We start from the raw sequence: 25,335 nt of genomic DNA, 5'->3' as shown, positions 1-25,335 counted from the left end.
TATACTCTGTACTATCAGTAGTTGCCACGATCAGGCATGGATGACTTGTCGCGTGGCAGAACGTTGGAAGAGGGATCGACCTGAGTACGAAGCGACGTCACCATGATCGGCTTGTTGGGGGGCCACCCCAACCAAGTATATATACCCTTTTCTGGCAGGGGCAAAAAGCTATCTAAGCACTCTCATTTGAGCTCATTTAAATCATAAACTGAAAATCCAAACTGACTTAGACATCGAATATGTTTCTCACCATCTCGAGCCCTCATTTCTCCATTTTCATAAGAATTGCAGAGTTGCTCGGACTGCGAAATACTATATCAACATACTCAAACACAAATTTTAATATATTTATATTTAAACACATCTCAATAAAATCTATAAAATATTATTATTTACATATCAATTCAGATAATTTAATATCATCTCAATATGTAAACGCAGCCTTGTTAGCGGGCAAAAGTCTTTTCCCATTTCTTTCTCTCTCCATTGTGAATAGATGGATTTTACTTATAAGTAAAGTTGGTACCAAAAATAACCATACTGAAAAAATAAATTATATTCATAAATTGGTATAGAGAACACGTGTTCCACCACTTATATATCTATATATTTAATTTATAATAAAATTTAATTAAAAACTTATTAAATAAATAAAATATTATCGTGTCTACAGTGTCGGTGGTGCGTAAACACACCTGCTTACAAGTGAGAGATTCTAGTGCAAACCAAGTTTCCATCGCATCAACCACATAGACAGTGTCTAACGTGCTAACTTGCACGTGGAACAATACTCTGAATATAAGACCTGAGTTCAACGGGGATGTGTACTAGAGTACTGTGATGCACCAAGAGCTAGCAAAAGGACCACTTCAATAAGGCAGCCTTTGTTCCATTGGATAAAAACAAAATAAAACAAGACATGGTATGGTAAAACTAACTTCATGCTATGCTATGGAGAAAATAACTTCGCATGAGTTATTCGTTTAGCAAGACATGCTATAAATTTGTTACAGATATGAATACGCCAGACCTAATCAAACCTCGTGTTCTAGTTGACAGTTCGTTATATTTATCGTTTATATATCACACATTTATATATATATATTTTTTTAATAAATTTATAGTATAAAAATGATGAATAGAATAATTCAAATAATTTAACATAAATAAAAAAAATTAAAAAATATATGATAAGTTAGATAACAAAACTCCTTCAACAAACATTTTCGCCATACAAGGAATATTGATAATAGAATTATTCTATTTACTTAAAACACGTCATCCATATAAATATTTATGTGGTAAACTTTTATTTGTAAAATTCAATGATATGTCCATACAAAAATGTAATTTGATTTTATTTCGAAATATCATATACAAGGAAGAACAAAAGTAATGAGAAAACAAAATTTTTATAGAATTTCTTATTAAAAGCACTTTACAAAAATACCCTCATCTTAAAATATATATTGTGAAATTTGCTCAATTAACAATCCCTATAAACAGAAGAATCCACTTCAGACAAACATGTTAACTTCCTAATAACAGAACTGAAATCATAATTACTATTACCACGTTGGATTACAGGGTAATCTGACGATGACGTGGAAGGAGCTGAGTTTAGACCAGCGAGTGAGCTCATATCCGGGGTCGACTCGGTGGATGTCATCAAATTTATATTCGTCGATTGAAACTCACTGGCAACGAGTTGACTCAAGATTGTGGACTCGATGACCGAGTTCTTCTTCTTGTGCATTGAAGCTCGAACAATATCGGTTAACATGGCACTCGATAATCTCCGGACTCCTCGTGTTCCACCCATTATAACAGCTGAGTTGACTTGAAAACGGGAGTGAGGTTTGTCCGAGTTAGTCTTACTGTGCTTCCCAGACGAACTCCCTGGCTTGGTTGATAAATGAACTGACAAGGGGCTCCGGTTCCGGACTCGGCCGAGTGGGTCTCCGACTACAATCGAATTCTTAACGTCCAACAGCATAACATGCTTGAAGTTCCGCCGGACTCGGCCGAGTAGCATCGGATAGCAGGCCCATCTTCTTAAACTCATCGGAACGTGGTCCAGAAACCCGGCGAGCGAGTTCTCTGGGTCAAGCTCAGACGCTTCAAACCCCACCACTGATCCATAAATCAACCGGGCCGACTCAGCTTCCCCTCCCCCACCATCCGAGTCACTGTAATTGCTCCTGACTCTCTTACCCCATATGGGCTCCCCGAACTCCTTCTTCTCTTTCTCTCCAGTCTTCGTGAAATGAGTCGCATCAAAACCCGTTTTCCGCTTTGGAGTGGTAGTAATGTTCGAGTCCTTGTAATGGCGAATGAGCTTCAAGAACGAGTCGTTCTCTTCTTGAATAACGGAACCAAATCTTGAAGAAAACGATGAAGAAGCAAATAGGAAAACTACGTCGGCTCTAGCTGTGATCCCAGACCTATGCAAGGTTCTCGAAAACAACCGGAAGTCGTCCTCTGTCACATCCTCCACTAGATGAGCAACGACAAGATCGTTCATGGCTTTGGTGCCTCGCCTATACAGAATTCCCATTCCTTGTAGCGCAGTTGGCGAGAGAGCAGTCTTTGATGTGTTGTATGACTTTTCCGTAAACGTATTGAAGAACCATGAAGAACTGAGTATAGACTTGTCGGCGGTATTGATTTTGGGTTTGGGTTTGGGTTTGGATTTGGATTTGGATTTGGGGTTGTTAATGTAATTTGGAGGCCGAGGATTTTGGGATAGGAATCTTCGCGGGGAGGTTGGACGGGTTCTGGAAATGGTGGTTGGTTCGAAGGTGGAGACAGTGAAGAGGAGGAGGGTGATGAAGATGAACAAGGCGCAGATGGAAATGGTGTATTGGGCTTTAGAGAGGATAAAGTTGGAGCTGCTGCTTCTTCTAATTCCGGATTTCGACGAAGAAGATGAAGAAGAAGAAGAAGATGGAGAGGAGAAAAGCTTGTTTTTGCCATTAATGGAATGGTTGTCCTCGGGGAAGAAGACTAGAAGTAGACCAGTGCCCCAGTTGTCGCTGCTGGTGCTGGCACTACTACTGCTGGTGCTGGCGGTGCTGCTCTTCGCCTTCAACTTTGCTGAGAACCCCATTCTTACTCGCTCGATCGTGCACACTGCTTTGCCTTCTTGTAACTTTAATTACTGGCTCTCGCGGTCGATGGCGTCTGAGTTCCCCCCGACCTTATTTTGTCAACAAACCTCTGGCAATTTCTAGAATTAACAAATAATTCTTGTACCTGTTTGTACATTTCTGACTTATAATTGTCCTCATCAATATGCCATTGTTAAGAGAGAAAAATATATATTTATCATCTATTTTTTTTTATTATAATATAATATTATATAATAGTTTTATAAATAAAATATAATAAATAATTTTTAATTTTCTATAACATAAATGATGACTCCCAATATTCGAAAGTATTAGTACTCTTTTAATTAGTGAATAACTGTCATATTTTAGAGGAAATGTATATTATAATGTCCACTATTTTTGTGTTAAAAACATGCAGCTAGGTAGTTGATACTATGGTATGGATGATTTATTTTAAGCAAATTGATATTTCAATGTTTTATTTAAAAATTATATAAGTATATGAATTTTTGGTGTTGAAGTCATCATTGATCATTCCCCCCAGCTTTCATTATATAAAGTGTTAAGGAAAAATAAAAAAGCCCAAATCAAAGGTAGATGTGACATGAATGAATGTATTAGGGGACTTGACCTAAAAAAACATCATTATAGCAATCTTTAAGATGATCTTTTTACGTCGATATTTTCGACACAACTAAGCTTAATTTGTTGTCTTAACAACCCTATTGTCAAAATTTGGGTTTTAGCTTCTTTTTTTTTTTTAAACTCATTTGGGGCCTTTTTGTCACTTTCCTTATGATCATTAATTGATGGCATTACCCTTTTTTATTACCTAAAATAAATAAAGAACAAAATATTGCTCCTAAACTATATAGAAAATAAGGAAAAAAATAACAAAAATTGGGGAGAAAAATCCTGCCGACAATGTGAGATGCGAATCGTATTGGTCTTCAACTCAATAGATTGGGCTCAGAAGAGGAAACCTGAGTGCAGGGACAATGATTAATATGGCTTGGTTCTATTTTCTTTTATCATAATTTTGCTGCCAAACCTAAAGCTTATATAAGAAAGAAAAATCGATTTTTAAGATTTGATAATTGATTTTTAACATTGAAAAATTATATCTAATTTAATTTTTAAGATAATTTTATGGTATTTACCATGCAAAATAAGTGTTATTTGCCAAATCATCTAGAAGTGTTCGTACTTTAATTTGTACAAAATGCGTTTGAATGTTGAAATGAGTTGAATTGAATTGTAAATAGTAGTATTTTATATATTTTATTGATATGAGTTTAATTTTTTAGATTGAAATGTATGAAATAGATTAAGATGAATTTATCTTTTTTTATGAGAAGTTAAAAAAGTAGCGAGTCTCATCAACGATTGATTTTAGATGAGTTGAGTTGAGTTGAGATGAACTACGAACAGGACACTTGAGCATGTACCTTTATATGTTTGGATAAATGAGAATACTTACTACTAGAAGAACCGAACATTCAACATCCACCAAGTTGATAAACATCAAACTCTTGCGTTTGGTATTACTTAGATGTTAAGTACTGAATGGATTATGTTCTGAGAATAAGAAGAACAATAAAACATGCAATGTTTTGTGTTCATCCATATGAATGTCTAAATGTCATCATCAGTGTCTATGTCCTCTTCAAGCCGCTTGTCACTACTTTTGTTCTTTTCATATGCCAAGACAAGGGTTTGATAATACGTTATAACCGGTTTATAAATCACCATCTTTATTACACTAATATATATTATCTATATATTTAAGAGAAATCTTATGTAAAAACCTTACACCACACATTTTCACTTAATTAATATGTAATTTGTCATTTTATCTTAATGTTTAAATATGTGTGTGTTTAAATTGAATGATAAAAATAACAAGTCACATTTTAATTAGATAGAAGTGTGTGGTGTAAAGTGCCCAGTCTTGTAGCATTTTTCTAGATTTAATACCTCTCATAGACTCTTGCTACAAGTTATTGTGGAGGACAAAATTTGTATAGATAAATTATATTTGAAAGTATTTACAATACACGTTATTTACAAGACATAATTTGATTTAAAATATAAATTTTAAAATTTGAATAATACAAATTAAATTATGCTATATAAATATATATGGTGTAAAGACTTTTAAATAACACTTTTAGTTTTATACCGATAATACAACTGAATAATATTGAATAATATGTTAATGACTCTTTACACTATGACTTTATTGTCTTTGACGTAAGAAGAATCGTTCGTGGCTTTTCTTTTTTTAAAAAAATCAAATAGGACATTTATGTGAAGCTTCAAACCAATTAAATTTATAAAGTTGTGATATTCTTCAATTATAAAGTGCTAAAGTCTGGGTTAAACTAACATTTTACCATAAAATTACATTAAAAAATCCAACAAAAATGATTTAAAAAAGAAACTCCACTGGTAATCTTTAAAGTCATAACCCTACACGATCCATGAAAATCAATTTATATGTACCATCTGAAGCAGATCTTGGTTTTGTGATTGGACGTTAGATGAACGCGCCCAAAATTGGGTGAGCGTTAATGTCGTTCAGACCAAACAGAACAAAAATATCTGACGGGTAGGATCGTTAAAGATGACAGTATATAATAAATAAATAAATAAATAAAGTGTTATTTACACTCCTAAATTTTATTTAAATAATATTACGTACAGTCGTAAAATACACAAATGTTATATAGTCGTTTTAAAAAAAAATAAAATTTATAATTAAAAAATTAATTTATTTTTATGTGAATCTCATATTTATTTATTTTTTTTAAAATGATTGTACGGTATTTATACAATCATAACTATAAATATTATTTTTTATTTTTATTTATATATCAATACGTTGGACGTGTCAATAATTAATATATTAAATTAAAAAAACAAAACTAATAAAATTGATCTTGTTAATGAAATTATAAGTGGATAACACTGCTCAGTAAATAAAACTCGTCTGTTTGTCGTATGTTATCGACTGTGGACCAAGAGTGAACTTTCCATGAAATCAAACGCACGTGTTTTCTAAGGTTGCTACTTGTAAACCTGTCCCTGCGTTGGCATGCTGAGGTTGCGTTTAGGTAGAAATGTGATCTCAAATATTTTATAAATAGTAATAAAAAGTAATAAAATATTAAATAATAGTGTTAAATAATAACAAGTATGTAAAGAATAATAACAAAATAATAAATAATAACAAAATATTCTCAAATTAGTCCTAAAACTTCACTACCCAAACTAGACCGGAAACTTCTTGGCTGCAATGATACTGATCTGACTCAATTGCCTCTTCAATAATATATAAAATAAAACTCTGGAAAATTCAATCCATATAAAAAAATAAAAAACAAATATCAATTTATAAATAATAAAATTTTAATAAACTGTATTCTAATATGCATTTTGTAGCTAAATTTTAACCAAAAAATTACAAATCGGATGCAATGCTCTTAGCTCAATAAAGCTGTGCCAAATGCCAATATAGTTTATGTTTCCAGTTTCTCGAAGATGGCCAATGTAAAAAAGTACAAGCACCTTATTGCTCAACAATTATAAAAAAATAATGACAGGGTTATTATCTTTTTATTATTATTTTTATATTTAATTTTTTTAATTTTTATTTTATTTAATAATTAAGGAAATGATTATTAGTAAAATTATATATATATTTTTAATTTTTTTAATAATTAAAAATGTTTAAAAAACACTTTAAAAAATAATAATAATAAAAATTTCAAATATACTACAAGTTATAAATGGATAGGAAATAAGTAGTAACTCATAAAATGGCAGCAAAGTGCTGTGGTGGTAGGCCATGGCGGAGTCCCCCCACTTTTATTGCTCCATCTATAAAGGGTCCCCTCCCAGGTTCAGTCTTTTTAAGGCTCCTTGTCTCCTTTTTTTTTTTTTTTTCTAATCAAGGCTCCTTGTCTCTTACTTCTGTGCCTACCTTCGAAACAAGACATACGAAATATATATATATATATATATATATATATATATGTGTCAAATGTACAAAGTCTTGTATAATTTTTATTATAAAAAAAGTAAATTCCATTATAAAAAAGTGTGGAAAACTCTTCTTTTTTTTTTTTTGGATGGATACCAATTTTTCTACAAAATATTTGTATATTTGAAATTTGTACTTAATATTACTCTTGAAACATAAAGGAAAATGCTAAGTTTTCCCCTCAAGTGAATCATAGTGCATTTTGATTTTTTCTTAAATATTTATAAAAAAAAGTTACCGATGGTATATTTGTGTATTTGTTTTAAGAAAATACTACTTAGTCATCTCGATATTACTTGGAGGGTTTTATTTGATTTTATTACTTTTTTTTTTATATTATTTAGTGGTTGAGTAAGTGATAAAGTTGTATATTTTTTTTAATTTTGTTAATGATTAAGAATGTAACAAAAATATTTAAAAGAAAATGATAACAAAAAAAAACTATAAATTTGTACTACCGGTACGCTAAGCAACAAAAGCTGGACGGTCTGCTAGTATCACCCTTTTATTTAATATTAAAAAAAAACAAAATACATTAACGGTACATTTGAGGGGGCAACTTGAAGGACTGAGTATCATCTTCGTCATTCTTATTTTATGGGATTAAGAGGATTCATGCGCCTAGATCATGTATGATGATGCCCATTTGTGAACATGCGTTAATGCGAGAGCGTGGTCATGCAAGCAGTTGTGAGCTAGTTGACTATAAGTTAAAGAAAGATATTTTCTTCGGCGAGTGCGAGGGGACGTAGCCCCAACAACACAAAAAGCACCGACATTGGAACGAGGCTGTCTTGACGTCAACGACAAATAAAAATAAAAATAGAGAAATGTTATTCATGAAATATATAAATGTTATGTAGTTTCTTAAAAAAAAAAAAGAGTAAATATAAGATCTAAATAAAAAAAAATTTAATTTTTTAACAAGAGACTTCACTTTTTTTAAAACAATTATACGAAACTTATACATACCTGTACATTTAAAAAATATGTTTGATTTGTTATGAACTCAGAAGCTTTTCAATTAGAGTAAAATGGGGCAAGTTTGGATGTTGAAGACCAATGCCACCTACCAAGAACGACACTGCAATCACCCAATTTAAGGATGTTCTTATTAAATGCGAATCATGGACAATCTGGGGTTATTTCTCATGCCAGGTATGCACCCAAGAATGAAAGAGAGGAAAAGAAAGCAACGTGCCTTAACATGTCATTTTATATAAAATAATTATAAATAAAAAAAGGAAGAAGAATTACAAGCTGTGACAATCATTAGAAATAAAACAAGGTCAAATCTCCTATAGTTTTTGAAGGTCAAGCACTCATGGGGCTTCTTTTTTTTTTTTTTTTCTCAAGTAAAAAAAGTGCAGCCCACTAATTATGGCGAAGAAAATGGCGTCACTGTTTCTACTGCCATCTAATTCTTCTTATCTTTCTCTTGCCTTTTTTTTTTGAAAAAATTTATTCTAGACCTAAGCCTCCAAGCCCACAAACGAATCAGACTGTGGAATCTCCCAGCCCAACATTTCAAACTCGCCCCGTTCATTGCCTTGGTTCTGGTCACCGAAATCTCGGCTACACTCGGAAGCCCAAAATCCTAATAATCTGGGCATGTTTCCCCCAGCCAGAATGGGCCTCGATGGATAAGATATTAATGGAGCGTACAGTTTCCAAATGGATATAAAGTTAGTTAATTTTATCTATAATTTTTTTTTTAAATTATAATAATATCTTTATTAAAATGATATTTTTTTCGATTTAATGAAAGGCTTGTACATAAAGTTCTCATTTAGAGACTGCAAATAAAATTTCTCTAATAGTATTATTGTGTAGATGCTAGAGAATAAAATTAATTTTATTTTAAAATATTTTGTCAAGATGCTGTCTAATTTATTCCTCTTTGGAATTTCCACTAAAGAACACAAAACTTCATCTCCTCCAAAATGATAAATGATATTTACGATCATGGAACGTGTAAGTGTTGCGCACTCCTTTTGAAAAAGTGAATAAATATAAAACACATAAAAAATTAAATTTTTAATAATAAATTACACTTTTTTTTTAAAAGAAATACGCGGCGCTTACTTACTCTATAATTATATCTAGTATTGCTCATTATGCTAAAAAATATATGCAGCGATTTGTTTACAGTTCTACACAACCATTCACTCAATAATCTAAAATGGACAATTCTATTATGCCGTTCAGCATGTATCACTGAGTCACTGACTTTATTTTTAGTGCAATTGTATTTTTTTTTCTTTTAAATATTTTAAAAATATACAAATTAACTAGTAGTCATTTTTTTAACTATTAAAATAAATAAAATAAAACACGAGCGATCAAACTGCAAAACTATGGGCAAATTTAGCATTTTCCATCTAAAATACATGATGGAAAAAATTAATAATTATGGTATTTCAATAGAAAATTCAGACAATGATATTTAAATACAATTATAATATAATAATTATGCTTTTATACAATACAATCAGATCATACTAAAGATTGAGATATTATTATACTTTAAACGTAGTCACCAACTTTTAAAGTATGATCATTACAAAAGCACAAAATATGAAAATATGATGGAGAAGAACAAATTTTAAATTTTAAGTGAAAGAACAAAATTATATTTAAAAAAATATAAAATAACAAAAGTAAATAATTAAAATAGAGAACTGAAAGCATTTACTAAAAAAAAAAATATCGTTCAAGTTTTTTGTAAGAAAAATAAAATTTACTATTAAAATGTAAGCATTTTAAAATATTACAAGTTAGGATAATAATTTATTTAAGTCTTATCTAAACAAATTTCGTACAAAGTCTTTGTTAAAAAAAAAATATTTATTATTATTTATAAAATAAAGTCCATTTCTTATAAAAAAAAAAAAATCTACACAAAACTTAGCACTAAAAAAAACAAGAAAAAAGAAAAATACAACTAACGGTTCATTGGTCGAGGGAAGACAGTTGAAAGGGTTTTATCCATTAGCTCGGGACACTCTTCACAACTGTCAAGAGTCTCTCTCTCTTTGGCGGCAATGGCCACGACGCCCAACCCGACCCTCCTCAAACTCTCCCACTCGCCCAAGACAAGTCGCTCCAAAACCGTAATCATCTGCAAGAAGCCCAAGAACGAGTCCGCATTCAAAGAGAAGAAGCAAGTATCCGTGGACTACGACAAGGGCCAGCACGAGGTCTCCATCCGTGTCAGCGGCCTCCGGAAGTCCGATATACCGAGGCGGTACCGGCTACGTGTTGAGGCCGACCGGTTCCAGAAGGACTGGACGGTCTCCGAGGTGGTTGATAAAATCTTGAAGCTCGAACACGGGGACGATGTTGACAACTTGTTGAACCAGTGGGTCGGCCGGTTCGCGAGGAAGAATTTCCCGCTTCTTATTAGGGTAATACGGAACATTCACTCTCTATCTTCAACTCGGTGGTGCAATTTTTGGTTATTTTTGAATTTTCGTGAGAAGTTGGAAATTCTTGTTTTCCTAGCTGAAGTGATGAAGGGAAGTATGGATGGGAAAAATTAATTAAATGTGGACAAATTAGGGTTAAATTATATGAAACTGATTGGAGGGCTGAAGTTGGCAGTAAATGTGTGAATGAATGTGATGGGCTCTTCTATTCTGGGGAAGTTAGAAGTCGTTCTAAAAAAAATGCGACTTTGAAAAGAAATATCATATGAAATTTTTGTCAAGAAAGTATTATATTTGTGTAAAGATAAAAAAACTGAAGTACGAATCAATGCATTTCTGCATTAAGCTTATAAGAGATCCTGAAAAGTATTGTTGTCAGAAAGCTGAAAGGCCTCTTATTTGCATGTTCTGCTTGTTGTAGGAGATAACACGGACGGGTTCTATTCGACATAGCATTCACCTTTTCCGGTGGATGAAAAATCAAAAGAATTACTGTGCTCGGAATGATATTTACAATATGATGATCAGATTACATGCTAGGCATAATTGGACAGATCAGGCTCGTGGTTTGTTTTTTGAGATGCAAGAGTGGAGGTATGATTTTTGTTTCTGCTCTCCTCATCGTTTTTGCATAATATATTTTGTGCTACTATCATATTCATTAGGAAGTAGATTGGTTGAGAAAGAAATGCCTTTCGGTAAATGGTGAATCTGTTCTGCTTGATGAATCATGATTTAGCATGATCTTGACCTATTGAATCACCAGAAGGATTAGACAACCTCAACCTTATGTCGAGAAAATCTTGAAATTTTATGGTCTTGAACTCTTAATATTATAAAAAGTAATATGTGACTGAGAACAATCAAGAGATACTTATCCTTTATTTAATTTCCAGATTATTTTGTTAGTTCTTGTCTGGAGTATATTGTGTGTTTTTGTTTCATCAATATGTTTACAATCATAATGTATATATTCAGTGGTGAGAACTACATAATTAGTGTTTTCAAGCTTATTAGCGTGAATATTATCACTTTTATCAATTGGCTGCTAGATTTGTGAATCAGCATAGATAATTGTATTTAAATGGTCTAGATTTAGGGTAGATAAGTTTGTCCTATCTAAACCTGATACTTCTTTCTTTAAATCCTGGGTGATGTATTATTTCTTTTTTGTTAGGTGCAAGCCTGATGCTGAGACTTACAATGCTCTTATCAATGCACATGGTCGAGCAGCGCAATGGCGTTGGGCCATGCATATCATGGAAGACATGCTCCGTGCTGCTGTGTGTATTTGTATTTTTCTTCTCTAGTCAATCTTTGTGGGTGTAACTTGATGTGAGCAATCTTCTTTCCTTCGGATGTTCAAATGTGTTTGGCAAGTTAAAATGTTTGCAAAACACATATTGCAAATACATTTATCATCTTTTTTTTTTCCCTTCAAAAACTGTAGATGTAATTGGCATCTTCTTGTTTTTGCATGCATGGGTTTTATAGCATTGTTCTTATATTTTGGATAGCAAGTAGAGGAGAGTTTTGTGAATCTTATTGGTGCCGTGAAGGATGCTGTAGATGTAATTGGCATCTTCTTGTTTTTGCATGCATGGGTTTTATAGCATTGTTCTTATATTTTGGATAGCAAGTAGAGGAGAGTTTTGTGAATCTTATTGGTGCCGTGAAGGATGCTGATTATTGAGTTTAAATTCATTATATGGTTTCAGATACAGTTTTTTTAATGTAGAATGTGGTTTCTTTGTTTTACATGTCTTGGGAGGTATTTTGGGTGTTGCCCTGAACTCTGCCACCTACAATTTGACATTTACATCTTAAACTTTTAAAATAAATGCCACTGAATGGACTTCATTCTTTTCTCTCTTCTCTTCTCGCGTGGTGTATGCCTTTATACATCAAAGTTTTTGGAATGAGTTTCTTTATCTCATTTAGAGAACCAATGCAGTCAACTATCCATTTAAAATATTTTTTTATCACTTCATGGTTTTGAATTGGTTTATGCATACTCCTCCCCGTGTACTTCCTTCTTTGGTCATTAATAAAACTTTAATCTACTTATCAAAAAATGGTTTTGAACTGGTGTGGATCAATCACATTTCTGCATAGAATTTTCTGTTCATGATGGTCTGTTTATTAATGATAGAGTCATGGTTCACAATTTATATAACCGATTTACTTTCATGTTTGGTAATATTTCCTGGTACTGCAAGACAGCAATTTTGGTTTTTTACATTCAATTTGACATCTATAGCACATGTTGAGGACCTTATTCTATGGGTGCAGATCCCTCCTAGTCGGTCAACATATAACAATTTGATCAATGCTTGTGGATCTAGTGGAAATTGGAGAGAAGCTTTGAAGATTTGCAAGAAAATGACAGATAATGGAGTAGGGCCTGATCTTGTGACTCACAATATAGTTTTATCAGCATACAAAAGTGGGGCTCAGTATTCGAAAGCTTTGTCCTATTTTGAGCTAATGAAGGGGACAAACATCCGCCCTGACACAACTACCCTTAACATTGTGATACATTGCCTTATAAAGCTTGGAGAGTATGCAAAAGCCATTGATATGTTTAATTCCATGAGGGAGAAGAGAGCAGAATGTCATCCTGATGTTGTAACATTCACTAGCATCATTCATATGTATTCTGTAGGTGGGCAAATTGAAAATTGCAAGGCCGTGTTCAATACAATGCTTGCAGAAGGCCAAAAACCTAACATTGTCTCTTATAATGCATTGATAGCTGCATATGCTTCACACGGGATGAGTAAAGAGGCATTTGCAGTTTTTAATGAGATAAAGCAGAGTGGTTTCTGCCCAGATATTGTATCTTATACATCTTTACTCAATGCTTATGGAAGATCACAGCAACCTAAAAAGGCCAGGGAAGTATTTGACATGATTAAAAGGAACAACCGGAAGCCGAATCTTGTTACCTACAATGCACTGATTGATGCATATGGATCTAATAGTTTGTTAGCTGAAGCAGTTGAAGTCTTGCGAGAAATGGAGCAAGATGGGATCCAGCCAAATGTTGTCTCGATATGCACGCTGTTAGCTGCCTGTGGACGTTGTGGTCGAAAGGTGAAGATAGATGCCGTGCTCTCGGCAGCTGCTCAGAGAGGCATCAAGTTGAACAAAGTTGCATATAATGCAGCTATTGGGAGTTATTTGAATGTGGGGGAATATGATAAAGCTTTAACTTTATATAGATCTATGAGGAAGAAGAAAGTTACACCAGATTGTGTTACTTACACTGTGTTGATAAGTGGTTGTTGTAAGATGTCAAAATATGCTGAGGCGATTTCTTTTCTTGATGAAATGATGGATTTGAACATTCCTTTGTCCAAAGAGGTCTACTCATCTGTGATCTGTGCCTACAGCAAACAGGCAAGTACTTTGACAAAAGTTACCTCTTAATACTTAGTACTGTAAGATGTCAAAATATGCTGAGGCGATTTATTTTCTTGATGAAATGATGGATTTGAACATTCCTTTGTCCAAAGAGGTCTACTCATCTGTGATCTGTGCCTACAGCAAACAGGCAAGTACTTTGACAAAAGTTACCTCTTAATACTTAGTACTTACCGACTATCAATAACTGAAATCTGACTTTTTTTCTTCCTTTTCATTTCCCCTTATTGCAATATCAGGGTCAACTCAAAGAAGCAGAATATATGTTCAACTTGATGAAGATGGGTGGTTGTCCTCCTGATGTATGTACATATACTTCAATGGTACATGCATATACTGCTGCAGGTGAGGTTTTATGTTAATCCATTGACATGATTAAATACTCACTTTTGAGACATACTCCGAAACTAAACTGGTGTAGTGATATTTTATATCAGAGAATTGGGAAAAAGCTTGTGCACTATATGAAGAAATGGAAACAAATAATATCCTACCTGATACCATTGCTTGTTCGGCTTTGATGAGAGCTTTTAATAAAGGAGGCCAACCGTCCAAGGTTCTTATTTTGGCAGAAATTATGAGGGAAAAGGAGATCCCTTTTGGTGATGCCATTTTCTTTGAAATGGTATCTGCTTGTAGTATGTGAGTTCCATATCTGTTTTAGCTTTCCATCCTAAGATTCACATTAATTTGTCATTCCCTGTTTTTGCTTCTTTATGATAGGTTTGACTGTTCTTAGTTTTAATCCATGTCTACATTATTGTATTAGATTGATAGGTATTCATGTGTGCATTCTAAAATTATGTTCTTTCTTGACCTGTTTTGATGATAGCTTCACGGACATGACAGTTCATCTTCTTTTGTCGTAAGTTCTTACCGCACTCCTGTCTGACAAAACTCTAAAATTGAATTTTGGTTGAAGGTTACGGGATTGGAGGACAGCAATGGACCTGATTAAGTTCATGGAGCCATCATTTGCTGTAGTTTCAGCTGGTCTTGTGAATCAGCTTCTGTATTTTCTTGGGAAAAGTGGGAAGACAGAGACTATGTTGAAGGTTCTCTAATGTTGCTCTCATTTTTGTATGATAATTGAATGTTCCAAACGACATATCATTGCCACTTATGCATCTCTCTCTCTCTCTCTCTCTCTCTCTCAATCTTTAGAGCATATTAATCCACCACTTAAATTTACTGGAAATTGTTTGAAACTTTTGATAAATATATAATGTTGTTGTCTTTTGGACACTCCCCCCCTCCACTTGCAGTTGTTCTACAAGATAGTGTCTTCCGGTGCTGATGTCAATTTCAATACATATTCCATTTTGTTGAAGAATCTTTTGTCTGCTGGGAATTGGAGAAAATATATCGAGGTAACCTATAGGTTGTCTTCTGTTTCTTTTAGTTAATATGCTTTTATTTTCTTGTCAATTTTACACAGTAAGGGTAGCATCTAGCTGTTTCTTGGTTGCACATCTGGCATGGTGGCCATGAATCTAAATGTCTTGGAATTACATTGAGGCTGGTACTGAATTGTGGCATGCAAGCTCTCATGTTGCATTTTCTTAATTTAATGCTTTGAATTGAGGTGAACAAAATTTCAATTTGCTCTTTTTTTTTTTTCTCTGTAAAACAAATATCGTGCAGGTATTGCAGTGGATGGTGGATGCAGGAATTCAACCTTCGAATGAAATGTATTGTGACATATCCTACTTTTCTCAAAGAAGTGTTGGGGTGGAAAATGCGGCTACCATTCGAGAAAGACTAGGTATGCATACACGTATTTGTTATGATAATTGAACTCCATCTATTGCATTCTCTCTGCCACATTTTGTCTATTCTACTCTTGCAACTACCCATCCATCCGTTAAACTCCATCTTGCTTTTGAAAATCTACAGAATCCTTGAGAGGAAAAGTTCAGAATCACATTTCGGTGAGCAGATGATGATTCTCCTCATCCCACCTTCCCATCGACATGTTGGACATAAAGTATAAATGCAACAACCTACAAGAATCTCCAACCTCTCTTAGATATCCGCCAGCTGCAGGAGTCATTTCTTAGATTTTTTTTTTTTTCCCTATATTTAAGGGCATGGGGTGAAAATCCATAATCACCCAGGCAATAGCTTGGTTGCTTTGGGGCACCTTGATTTCCCGAGTCGTGCACATTAAGGAAGCTATCTGGTTTGGGCTGGTTTAAGTTGTGTGCAGGAGACTGGAGAGAGTTCAAGCAGCTGCTGGTTCAATATTCATATGGACATTGTTTCCAGTAAGTGAACCATCCTTCGAAATCTTGTACATGGCTGCAGAGAGTTCTAAATTTGATTGTGTTTCTACTACTTTTTTTTTTCCTTCTTTCTTTTTGTATATTGCGAAGCCGCCCTCCCTCTGCGGCCTCTGGCATTCAGCCGAGGTCTAGTAATTATTAGGCTATCTTGAGTGAGATTTTAAACTTTTGACCAAACCAATCAGGCTGTGTATTTTTTTCTCCTTGTATCATTCTATTGCTTCCCTTTCAAAGTAAACTTTATTCTTGGATTCACGTCCAACCAATGAGCAAAAGGTGTGACTCACATTAATTAAAGAGAAGTGTTAGTCACAGTTTTTTTTTTATAAAAGTATTCACATGATTTTATATAATTCTACTTTATAATAAAAATAGTTTTACAATTAATATATTAAATTATATTATTTTATAAAATTTATAAAATCGTCTGAAATATTTCTTTTAGAATAATTTTACTTATTCCCAACCTTCACATACAATATTTTTTAAAAATTTTTTTTTTTTTTTTGAGTTTATTCTTTTTAAATTAATTAAATTATTCTATTTATTATTTATATATTAAATATTTGATAAAAGAAAACAAATTAAAAAAAATGTGGTGTATAAAAATTATGTGAATGATAAGAAGTTGGGTAATCTTTTTCTAATTTCATTAGCATTGCCACGACACATTCCAAGAGACAAATCATCCCGCAAGAATTAATAAATAAATAAATAATAATAATCATAATAATAATAATAATAGTACGTGGAAGCGGGTCCCAATAATCTTGAGAGGAAAATAAGCTCTGACAGGTATCACGCTGGGTTTTCCACAAACACCAGACAGGTGGCGTTGGACCTCCACGTGGTCACCCCTGCACTTTCAAACCATCATCCCCATAGTATATTACAAAATTATCCTCCCTCCCCTCCTAGCCGTTACACCTTTTTGACCGCAGGTACCGCCTCATATTCTCAGCACCCACTCCGTTAATTCCAAATCCTCATTAGGACATATCCGTAAATTCAGCACTCCCATACGTCTCCACCATCCCCTTCACTGTAGTTTTTCCCCTCCACAGTCACTCAAATCAAAACCAAACCCCAAAACTCATTAACAAATCAACACTCCAATACATACACATACATACACACTGTCTCACTGTTGCTGGGTTTCTTATCTCCTTTCTCTCCCCTAGGGTTAGGGTTTCGATTCAACAATGGCTTCGTCGTCCTCTGATCCTGGTTTGAAATCCGAAGCCGGTGGTGGCGGCTGCGGTGGAGAGGCGTCGGAGGCGGTGGTTACGAACGATCAGCTGTTGCTTTACAGAGGACTGAAGAAAGCGAAGAAGGATAGAGGGTGTACGGCCAAGGAGCGCATCAGCAAAATGCCTCCCTGTGCCGCCGGAAAACGCAGCTCCATCTACCGCGGAGTCACCAGGTACTTATCTAGCTCATAATAATCTCTGTTTAAATCTGTTTTTATGCTGAGAAAAGTCAGGGAGTTCGGAATACTTCTGCGCCGAGTGGATTTCGACTCATCTTCTTTGCTTTTAATGATGAAACGAAAGGCATAGATGGACTGGGCGTTATGAAGCTCATCTTTGGGACAAGAGTACTTGGAACCAGAATCAGAATAAGAAGGGAAAACAAGGTCTATGTCACTTCCCATGAATATCTGACTTTGTACCCCAAGGGTTTCGTGTATTGCTGACACCATTTTGATTTTCTCTTATTGTGCATGGAATGGTTGGTAACGCAAATTGTTATTCCAGTTTACTTGGGTGAGTTGGTGCCTTCAACGTATCTTCCCCCCCTCACTTTTTTTTCTGTCTGGGTAAACTTACTAATGACAATGTTATACCCTGTTGAAATAAATGGTTAAATTATCCGATCAAAAAATAAATGGTTAAATGACATTATGCATACAGGGGCGTATGATGATGAGGAGGCTGCAGCTAGAGCTTATGATCTCGCTGCCTTGAAATATTGGGGCCCTGGCACACTCATTAATTTTCCAGTGAGTCAATCAATTCTCGAAACAAAATAAGCATATATGTTCAATCTTTATTGTATTTGCTGTCCTTTTCTTATTGTTTGAGATTGAAAATTATCTTTTCTAGTCGTTAGTTTAGGTCTTTCAAACTCTTGTTATGGGCACAACTCAAGTACATAAGTATACAAAATGAATGCCTAACTAGGAAAGAAAAAAAAAAGAAAAAAAAGAAAAGAAAAGAAAGAAGACAAGAAAATCATGAATACTCACTCCATCAAAATTTATAGAAGCTAACCAAGGGAACAAAGTATTGAAAAAGAAAGTTTTAAGCTCTTCCATCGTCCACTACCATTCCTTTCAATGCAAATACACCACATTAGATAGATAGGGATCACCGTCCACATTACTGCAATTGTGCACTGCTATGTACTAACATTATGGGTATAACTAAAGCCAAGTCAACTCAATCGAAAAGTCATTCCACAAGGTACTAGCAATCTCACAATGAAGTAAAAGCCGCTTTTTCTGCACATTCACATCAATATATGTTTCTTCAGATTATCTATAATGAGATCATCCCCGAGAGACAGAGAGAAGCTGCCTCTTAGAGGCACCTCTTTCAAGGGAAGGAGTTACTATCTTGATATTTTAGTCAGCATGTTTATTAATCTTTTGGTTATTTTAAGTAGTATAAAAGAAAGTGGTATTACCCTATATTCCTTACTTGTAGTAGGATACTTTCTAATCCAATTCTGTAGTTCTATCTGTATGACTTGGGATATGTGTGCTGCAGGTTACTGATTATACAAGGGATCTTGAAGAGATGCAGAATCTCTCAAGAGAAGAATACCTTGCATCTCTACGGAGGTGAAGACTTTGTAAATCTATTTTTTTAACTGAATTTGCACTGTTACTTCGAATATTTTGTTAACCAAATTTGCACGGTTTCTTATATTTGATGCTATCGGCAGAAAGAGCAGTGGTTTCTCAAGAGGAATTTCTAAATATCGTGGCCTTTCCAGGTAATTACATCTATTCGCGATGTATAACATTGGTGTTCATGTTCCAGAGCATTATTTAGTGCATAATGCTTTTCCAAAGGAATGCTGGTTTACAAAATATTAAGCACATAATGTGTGGACAAAAAGCTGTTTGGGGTACTTGGTAGTTCTAGGTAATTAACAGTTTTTTCCCTTTTTCCCCACTGGTTTTCAGTTGATGAAGAAACTACCTCAGATCATTTATCAGTAAACCTGACAAGATGAATGCATATGTTATAAACTTTCTGTTAAATACTTATCTAGAATTTGATTAAGAGGAAAGAATGTCTTTAGTGTTCTTTTTTAAAATTATATTTATATTCTCTCTCATAAAAAAAATTATTAGTTTGTATTCCCTGAAAAATAAAAATAGTATTATGTCTAATGGTCTACACTCTAACCCAGTGCAAAACAATTTAATCCACAGTTTGTTTGTGTAGGGGTGTTCTTTTCCATTTGGTAGATGCTTGAAATTATTTAATGTTTCTTTGATTAATCATTATTGATTATATCTTTTTGCTTTCTATTTTACACTGGGTGCTATCACAAAGCAGTCGATGGGAGCCATTTGGTCGTATGGCTGGATCTGAGTACTTCAACAGTATGCATTATGGTAGGTTCTGATGAAATTTATGCTCAAGAAAAGATTTTTATATGAGAGTTATACAAGCCCAACTAATAATAATAATAATAAATCCACCCCAAGTACAGAACCTTTTTCCTAGCATGTGACTTTTGCCATCTTCTTCCACTCATGCCTCTGCTTGTAGCGTTACTAACTATATGACTGCTCTATGTTATCAAAAGGTACGGGCGATGATCCAGCAGCAGAAAGTGAATATTTAGGAAGTTTCTGCAATGAAAGAAAGTTTGACTTGACAAGTTACATCAAGTGGTGGGGGCCCAACAAAAGTCGTCATGCAGATGCTGGGACAAAATCATCAGAAGAAACAAAGCATGCTGGAGATATTGGTGTGGAACTAAAAACACTAGAATGGGGAGTCCAGCCTACTGAACCATACCAAATGCCACGTTTGGGCGTGTCCAATGAAGAGAGAAAGCATAAAGGTTCTGCAGTCTCTGCCTTGAGCATCTTATCACGGTCAGCTGCCTACAAGAACTTGCAAGAGATAGCATCAAAAAAGCAAGAGAACAGTGGTGATAATGATGAGAACGAAGACAAAAATACCATCAATAAGATGGATTATGGTAAGGCAGTTGAGAAATCCACAACTCATGATGTTGGGACTGGGAGGCTTGGAGTTACACTAGGCATGAGTGGGGGATTGTCTCTTCAGAGAAATGTGTATCCATCAACTCCTTTCTTATCTGCACCGCTTTTGACAAACTACAATACTGTTGATCCGTTGGTAGATCCCATTCTCTGGACGTCTCTTGTTCCTGTTCTTCCAACTGGGCTTTCTCGTGCAGCTGAGGTTGGTATATTTCTTATGAGAGCTTTTTTATCTTAAAGCAGGACCAAATAAAATGACAATGATCATCGTAGCAAAATAAAAAAGACAATGCTATAAGCTTTGGGGAGGTGTAAGGAGAGCTGTTCCCAAATCTATTTCCAATAACCCCATTCACCCATAAAGAGCTTAAACGTTTCAATGCAGGTTACAAAGACAGAGACCAGTTCGACTTACACACTCTTTCATTCGGAGGAATAGGCAACATTCTCTTCTCATGTACAATTTGGTGAAAAGTGGAAATCGGCATTGTCTTCTACCTGGAAGGGTTAGCAATGCATTGCCAGCAGACGTCTTAGGAAGAGTATGGAGAGCTTAATTTGTCTCAAGAGTTTTTAGTTATTTTTTAATTATAGTTTACTTCAGGTCTGGGTTTATAGAAAGGAAATATAGATGTGTCTTCATATTTTTTATTTTTTATAAGTAGATGTGTCTTCATATTTATAGTTTAGAAATAGAAGAGGGAAAATGTCGGTCTTTCTTGAATATATTTGTACAGCAAATAAGAGGAAAAGCTCTCCTTAAATGTGGTTTGTTGTAACATGCACAAATCAGTGTACTTTCCGCAGGTTCTGATCATGTCTTCTTTTCTCATTAACATCTTAAATGCACTTGGCTTTGTTTTCAGATAATCTGCACCATATGGAAAACAATAATTGGGTATATGCCAGACACTTAGGATGATAGCTTATAGAAGTGCATGCAGTTCCTGGAGAAATTAGCAAGTAGGAAAATAGTTATCAATTTTTCTTGGTTAAGAATGTTGAGGAATAATTTCACATTGGCTGTGGATAAGGTCTTGGGTATGTTTATAAGCAATGAGCAATCTTCTCTTGTAGAATCGGTTTTATGAGATGAGTTAGCTCATGAATTTCTTCATGGTATCAGAGCCTGCCACAGGACGAATGAGGGTCCACACTACTTATCCCGTGACAAGGACCAGAAAAAATATTGGCCTGCACGTGAGGAAGGGTGTTAAGGAATAATTCCACATTGATTGTGGATAAGGTCTTGGGCATGTTTATAAGTAATGAACAATTCTCTCTTGTAGAATCGGTTTTATGAGATGAGTTAGGCCTATAAATTTTTTCAAAAAATGTGTTATAATGCAATTACTAAGAAGCTGCAAGCACTCAGTTCTGAAATAGTTCTGAAATAGTTCTGGAAAGAGCTAAGAGTGGATAGCAAGCCAAGCAATAAATAAGCTTCTACAAGGTTCACCAGACAACTCCCATCCCCCCAAGCAAACCCAATTTATTATTTAGGAATAGATATAAGAGGAAGACTGTCTCAGAGTAGTTAATAAATGATGGTATATCCATAATCAGGAGGATCTAAAAAGTATTCACTATATCCACTTTATACTGATAAATCCATATTCAAGAAATTAATTATTTTAGTTTTTAATTGATGTATATTCATTTTGGTAATTAATCCATGCATGCATTGCAGAGACATGTGCTATTATTTTTCAAATACAAAACATGGAAGGAACTATTGGCAAAATTCTGCAGGTAAAAATTCTACCCTCTTATACTTAAAAAGAAAAAATGAATGATTAAAACATAATCTATTAATCTGAGTTATCATCAACATATCGAGAGAGAGACATGTCACATTTCAAACCATAAACGTTTATATATAAACAGGCTTGTGCCCGTTTAATCAAATTTACTTACATATGCTGCTTGAACTGTCTTCATAGTTCGTTTGCTAGCTCTATAATACATGATTAGACATATATAGTGCCTTAGTCTATCTAAGCTATTTTTCTTCTTCTTTTTCTCACTAAGATATTCTGTATGTTCTAAAAGCCACTTAACTTTTTAAGTAGCTAATACCACTTTAATTCATTTATTTATTTGCATGATTGAGAAAGCAAAATGCTTGCGCTTTCACTAATCTCTGCCCTTTTTCTCTTCATCATCTCCCTCTTCGTCCTCTTATCTCCTTGGACTTCCAGCAGTCTCACTCCAAACAACTTGGGCGCCCTTTCATCTTCATCATCTTCTTCTTTCTCTGATTTTGCATACTTAGCCACCAAATCAAGAAGCTCCTTGCACTTCTTTTTCATGCTTTTAAGCTCGGAATTCAAGTCCACATTCTCCTTCTTGAGACGTTTGTTTTCGTCGACAAGAATACCATACTCCGACGATGATGAAGTCGATGAAGATCTTTGATCTTCATCACAGTAGTCTGCATGGTCTTGATTTGGTGTCACTTCTTGTTGCTTGTTGACCCACGGTTTTCTTCGACGGATATCACATAGTAACTCTTTCTCACCCTTTCTGAACAGGTCGTTGTAAAACTCCCACCGGTTTGTCGCAATTTTCCGAAAACCCTGTACATAAATTTTTAATTGATACGATATATTTTAAGCGCAGCTCATCATCATGTATATGTTTACAATTTAAATAAATAGCATAATTTAAAAATAAATACATTCTTCCAAGAGCAGTACTGCAAGAGTTAGTTTTATTCTTATCCAAATTATAATTTCTTTGCGGGTCTAATTAATCCAAGATTTTCAAACATATATATTGTCAATGGCAGAAATTCATTCATACCTGGTCTAAATCCAAGGTTTTAAGCATTGACTTTCTCATGCCTTGATTGATCTACTATTGCCAATTAATAAATAAATAATAATAATAATAATATGATGATACTTTCTGATCCGTGCTTAATCGATTTACTTCAAGTTTCAACGTACAACGACGTGGCACCGAACTCCTTGATTTTGAAAATTCTTAATTATTTTATATTTATTTTTCTTGAGTTAGAATTTTTTTTATTTTTTTTAATCAGGAGTTAGAAGTTACATAATAAATAAGAAAATAAACTAAAAATTATTCATGGGTAATTTAGAGTGCACATAGATCATCAAAATTCCTTGATGATCATGATCTCAATTATATTATCAAAAGAACCATCGATCCTAGCTAGCTATTAGGTCTTTAATTTGTAAGGCCAAAGACGTTGACCTAAATATTTTTTTCATCAAAAAAAGAAAAAAAAATGGTTTGCGTTCATATATATATTTATATTATGGAGATTTGAGGGTAGAGAGTTTTGCTTGGAACATGCAGTACTAGTGGCTATATATATATATATATTATATATGTATGTATGTATAAGATTTACGTACATAGGTATTGAGCTGGCGGACAAAGCTAGAGAAGTTGCTATGCTTGAAAAGTGTGGGGAGGAGATCACGGGCAAACTCCGCCGGCTGCCACACCACAAACGCCGTTCCCTCCGTGTTCCACGATATCACCTCGTCTGTCGCCGGATCCTCCACCAGTACGTACGTCTTCAGCAAGAATGGTGGTGGACTTGACTTCCTCACATATTCCATTAACAAACCCTTTTCACACACACCGTCCTCCATCATTAAATATAATATAATTATTGATGGAACTTTTGAGCTAGAGAGAGAGAGAGAGAGAGAGAGAGAGAGAGATCTTAGAGAGGACTAGAAGATTAGAGGATTTTGATCTTAATTTCTTAGTTCAAGTACCAGAAGAAGAAGAAGAAGGTTAAGAATGATAAGCGGAGAAGAGAAGGGCATGCAGTTAAGAACTCCCAACCCCAACAATAGAAACCCAAAACGACTCTGCAGTTCATGAGAAATGCAAGGGCTTCTCCCTTTCCTTAATTCTCTCTCTCTCTCTCTCTCTCTCAAGACATATTAATGTCTACCTCTTTTTATATGTAGTTGAGAATATTCATATTCATCATCTCATGCAAAATATTATATATACTGTTGTTTTCTATCCTCTGTTTTCTATTAATTGTTTATACACCAAACACGCTGTCTCCACCATTCGATCCTTTATATGATTAAACCTTCGCATTTTTCACGGCTAGGATTTATACGTTTGACCCCTTCGATCGATTAACAGTAACATTAAGTTCTAGATATTTGTATGACAAAGACATATACTTGTGTGTGTATATATATATATTTATTAAATGCCCTCAATATTGTTGGGTCAAGACCCATGAATTTTAATCGTGTCATCTTTCTGATGTGTCCAACCATTTGGATGAACGGTCAAGATCAGCATACACGTATGCATGGGATCACTTTATTTCATTATATATATATATATATAAGAAAAACTATATTCTCAAGCTATCGTGTAGAGTAAAATTAGTAAAATATTTATATGACATAATTTGATTTCAAAGATAAATTTTAAAATTTAAATATTACAGATAAAATTATATAATCTACGTGATGTAGATGATGTGCTCTACATATTAACTCGACAATAAAATAACTTTGTATATAATAATCATCTCCTCAATTGGTAACAAACTTGTTATCATAAATAATGTTTATTAAAAGTCGTTTCGATGTGCTGGTACTTAATTCCTAGCTGTTGATCTATTCTCTCAATCTAATTACCTTCTATTTATTTAATCTATCCAAAGTTTATATATTCCATCTGATGACTTTGATTTCTTCCTCATTCGAAAATGCTTTAGAGTTTTTCTATGAAAGCAGTGCATGACTTCTTTTTCTTGACTTTTGTGAACTAT

The 25,335-nt window shown here is 34.1% G+C and overlaps 4 protein-coding genes across 5 annotated transcripts; 2 read left to right on the top strand and 2 right to left on the bottom strand.

Moving 5' to 3' along the window:
* Positions 1–1,439: 1,439 nt before the first annotated feature.
* Positions 1,440–3,212, bottom strand: LOC108987790. Its single transcript, XM_018960799.2, has one exon. It carries the CDS (start codon positions 3,107–3,109, stop codon positions 1,487–1,489), a length of 1,623 nt encoding a protein of 540 aa, XP_018816344.1. The 5' UTR covers positions 3,110–3,212; the 3' UTR covers positions 1,440–1,486.
* A 6,930-nt stretch (positions 3,213–10,142) lies between these two features.
* On the top strand, positions 10,143–16,499 carry LOC108987800 (pentatricopeptide repeat-containing protein At2g41720). Its single transcript, XM_035689749.1, has 10 exons — positions 10,143–10,565; positions 11,008–11,180; positions 11,764–11,869; positions 12,879–14,006; positions 14,252–14,357; positions 14,450–14,654; positions 14,935–15,067; positions 15,278–15,382; positions 15,657–15,777; positions 15,909–16,499. Exons 1-10 carry the CDS (start codon positions 10,203–10,205, stop codon positions 15,953–15,955), a joined length of 2,487 nt encoding a protein of 828 aa, XP_035545642.1. The 5' UTR covers positions 10,143–10,202; the 3' UTR covers positions 15,956–16,499.
* An 866-nt stretch (positions 16,500–17,365) lies between these two features.
* On the top strand, positions 17,366–21,397 carry LOC108987802 (AP2-like ethylene-responsive transcription factor At2g41710). 2 transcript variants are annotated; one of them, XM_018960815.2, is made up of 9 exons: positions 17,366–17,720; positions 17,851–17,933; positions 18,055–18,063; positions 18,211–18,299; positions 19,069–19,142; positions 19,247–19,297; positions 19,867–19,928; positions 20,123–20,751; positions 20,935–21,397. In XM_018960815.2, exons 1-9 carry the CDS (start codon positions 17,500–17,502, stop codon positions 20,986–20,988), a joined length of 1,272 nt encoding a protein of 423 aa, XP_018816360.1. In that variant the 5' UTR covers positions 17,366–17,499; the 3' UTR covers positions 20,989–21,397. The 2 variants fall into 2 exon arrangements, with proteins under 2 accessions (XP_018816360.1, XP_018816361.1); XM_018960816.2 differs by having other exon boundaries at positions 17,367–17,720; positions 19,870–19,928.
* Positions 21,398–22,342: 945 nt separating this feature from the next.
* LOC108987791 (heat stress transcription factor B-3-like) lies at positions 22,343–24,464 on the bottom strand. Its single transcript, XM_018960800.2, has 2 exons — positions 23,936–24,464; positions 22,343–23,128 (listed from the first exon to the last, which is right to left on the bottom strand). Exons 1-2 carry the CDS (start codon positions 24,179–24,181, stop codon positions 22,646–22,648), a joined length of 729 nt encoding a protein of 242 aa, XP_018816345.2. The 5' UTR covers positions 24,182–24,464; the 3' UTR covers positions 22,343–22,645.
* Positions 24,465–25,335: the final 871 nt, after the last annotated feature.

The sequence above is a fragment of the Juglans regia genome, chromosome 4 (assembly GCF_001411555.2).
Source record: "Juglans regia cultivar Chandler chromosome 4, Walnut 2.0, whole genome shotgun sequence".
NCBI lineage: Eukaryota > Viridiplantae > Streptophyta > Magnoliopsida > Fagales > Juglandaceae > Juglans > Juglans regia.
Note: the sequence above shows the minus strand (reverse complement) of the source record. Positions and strands in the feature narration are given on the sequence as shown.

What these genes read in the sequence shown, in the direction of transcription:
- LOC108987791 (XM_018960800.2), bottom strand. Translation starts at nt 24,181, where the DNA reads ATGATGGAGGACGGTGTGTGTGAAAAGGGTTTGTTAATGGAATATGTG. An exon ending in TCCGCCAGCTCAATACCTAT is followed by an intron (nt 23,129 to 23,935) that starts GTACGTAAATCT and finishes ATTTATGTACAG; the next exon opens with GGTTTTCGGAAAATTGCGAC.
- LOC108987802 (XM_018960815.2), top strand. Translation starts at nt 17,500, where the DNA reads ATGGCTTCGTCGTCCTCTGATCCTGGTTTGAAATCCGAAGCCGGTGGT. An exon ending in ATCTACCGCGGAGTCACCAG is followed by an intron (nt 17,721 to 17,850) that starts GTACTTATCTAG and finishes ATGAAACGAAAG; the next exon opens with GCATAGATGGACTGGGCGTT. An exon ending in AAATATCGTGGCCTTTCCAG is followed by an intron (nt 19,298 to 19,866) that starts GTAATTACATCT and finishes GCTATCACAAAG; the next exon opens with CAGTCGATGGGAGCCATTTG.
- LOC108987790 (XM_018960799.2), bottom strand. Translation starts at nt 3,109, where the DNA reads ATGGGGTTCTCAGCAAAGTTGAAGGCGAAGAGCAGCACCGCCAGCACC.
- LOC108987800 (XM_035689749.1), top strand. Translation starts at nt 10,203, where the DNA reads ATGGCCACGACGCCCAACCCGACCCTCCTCAAACTCTCCCACTCGCCC. An exon ending in TTTGAGATGCAAGAGTGGAG is followed by an intron (nt 11,181 to 11,763) that starts GTATGATTTTTG and finishes CTTTTTTGTTAG; the next exon opens with GTGCAAGCCTGATGCTGAGA. An exon ending in ATTGGAGAAAATATATCGAG is followed by an intron (nt 15,383 to 15,656) that starts GTAACCTATAGG and finishes AATATCGTGCAG; the next exon opens with GTATTGCAGTGGATGGTGGA.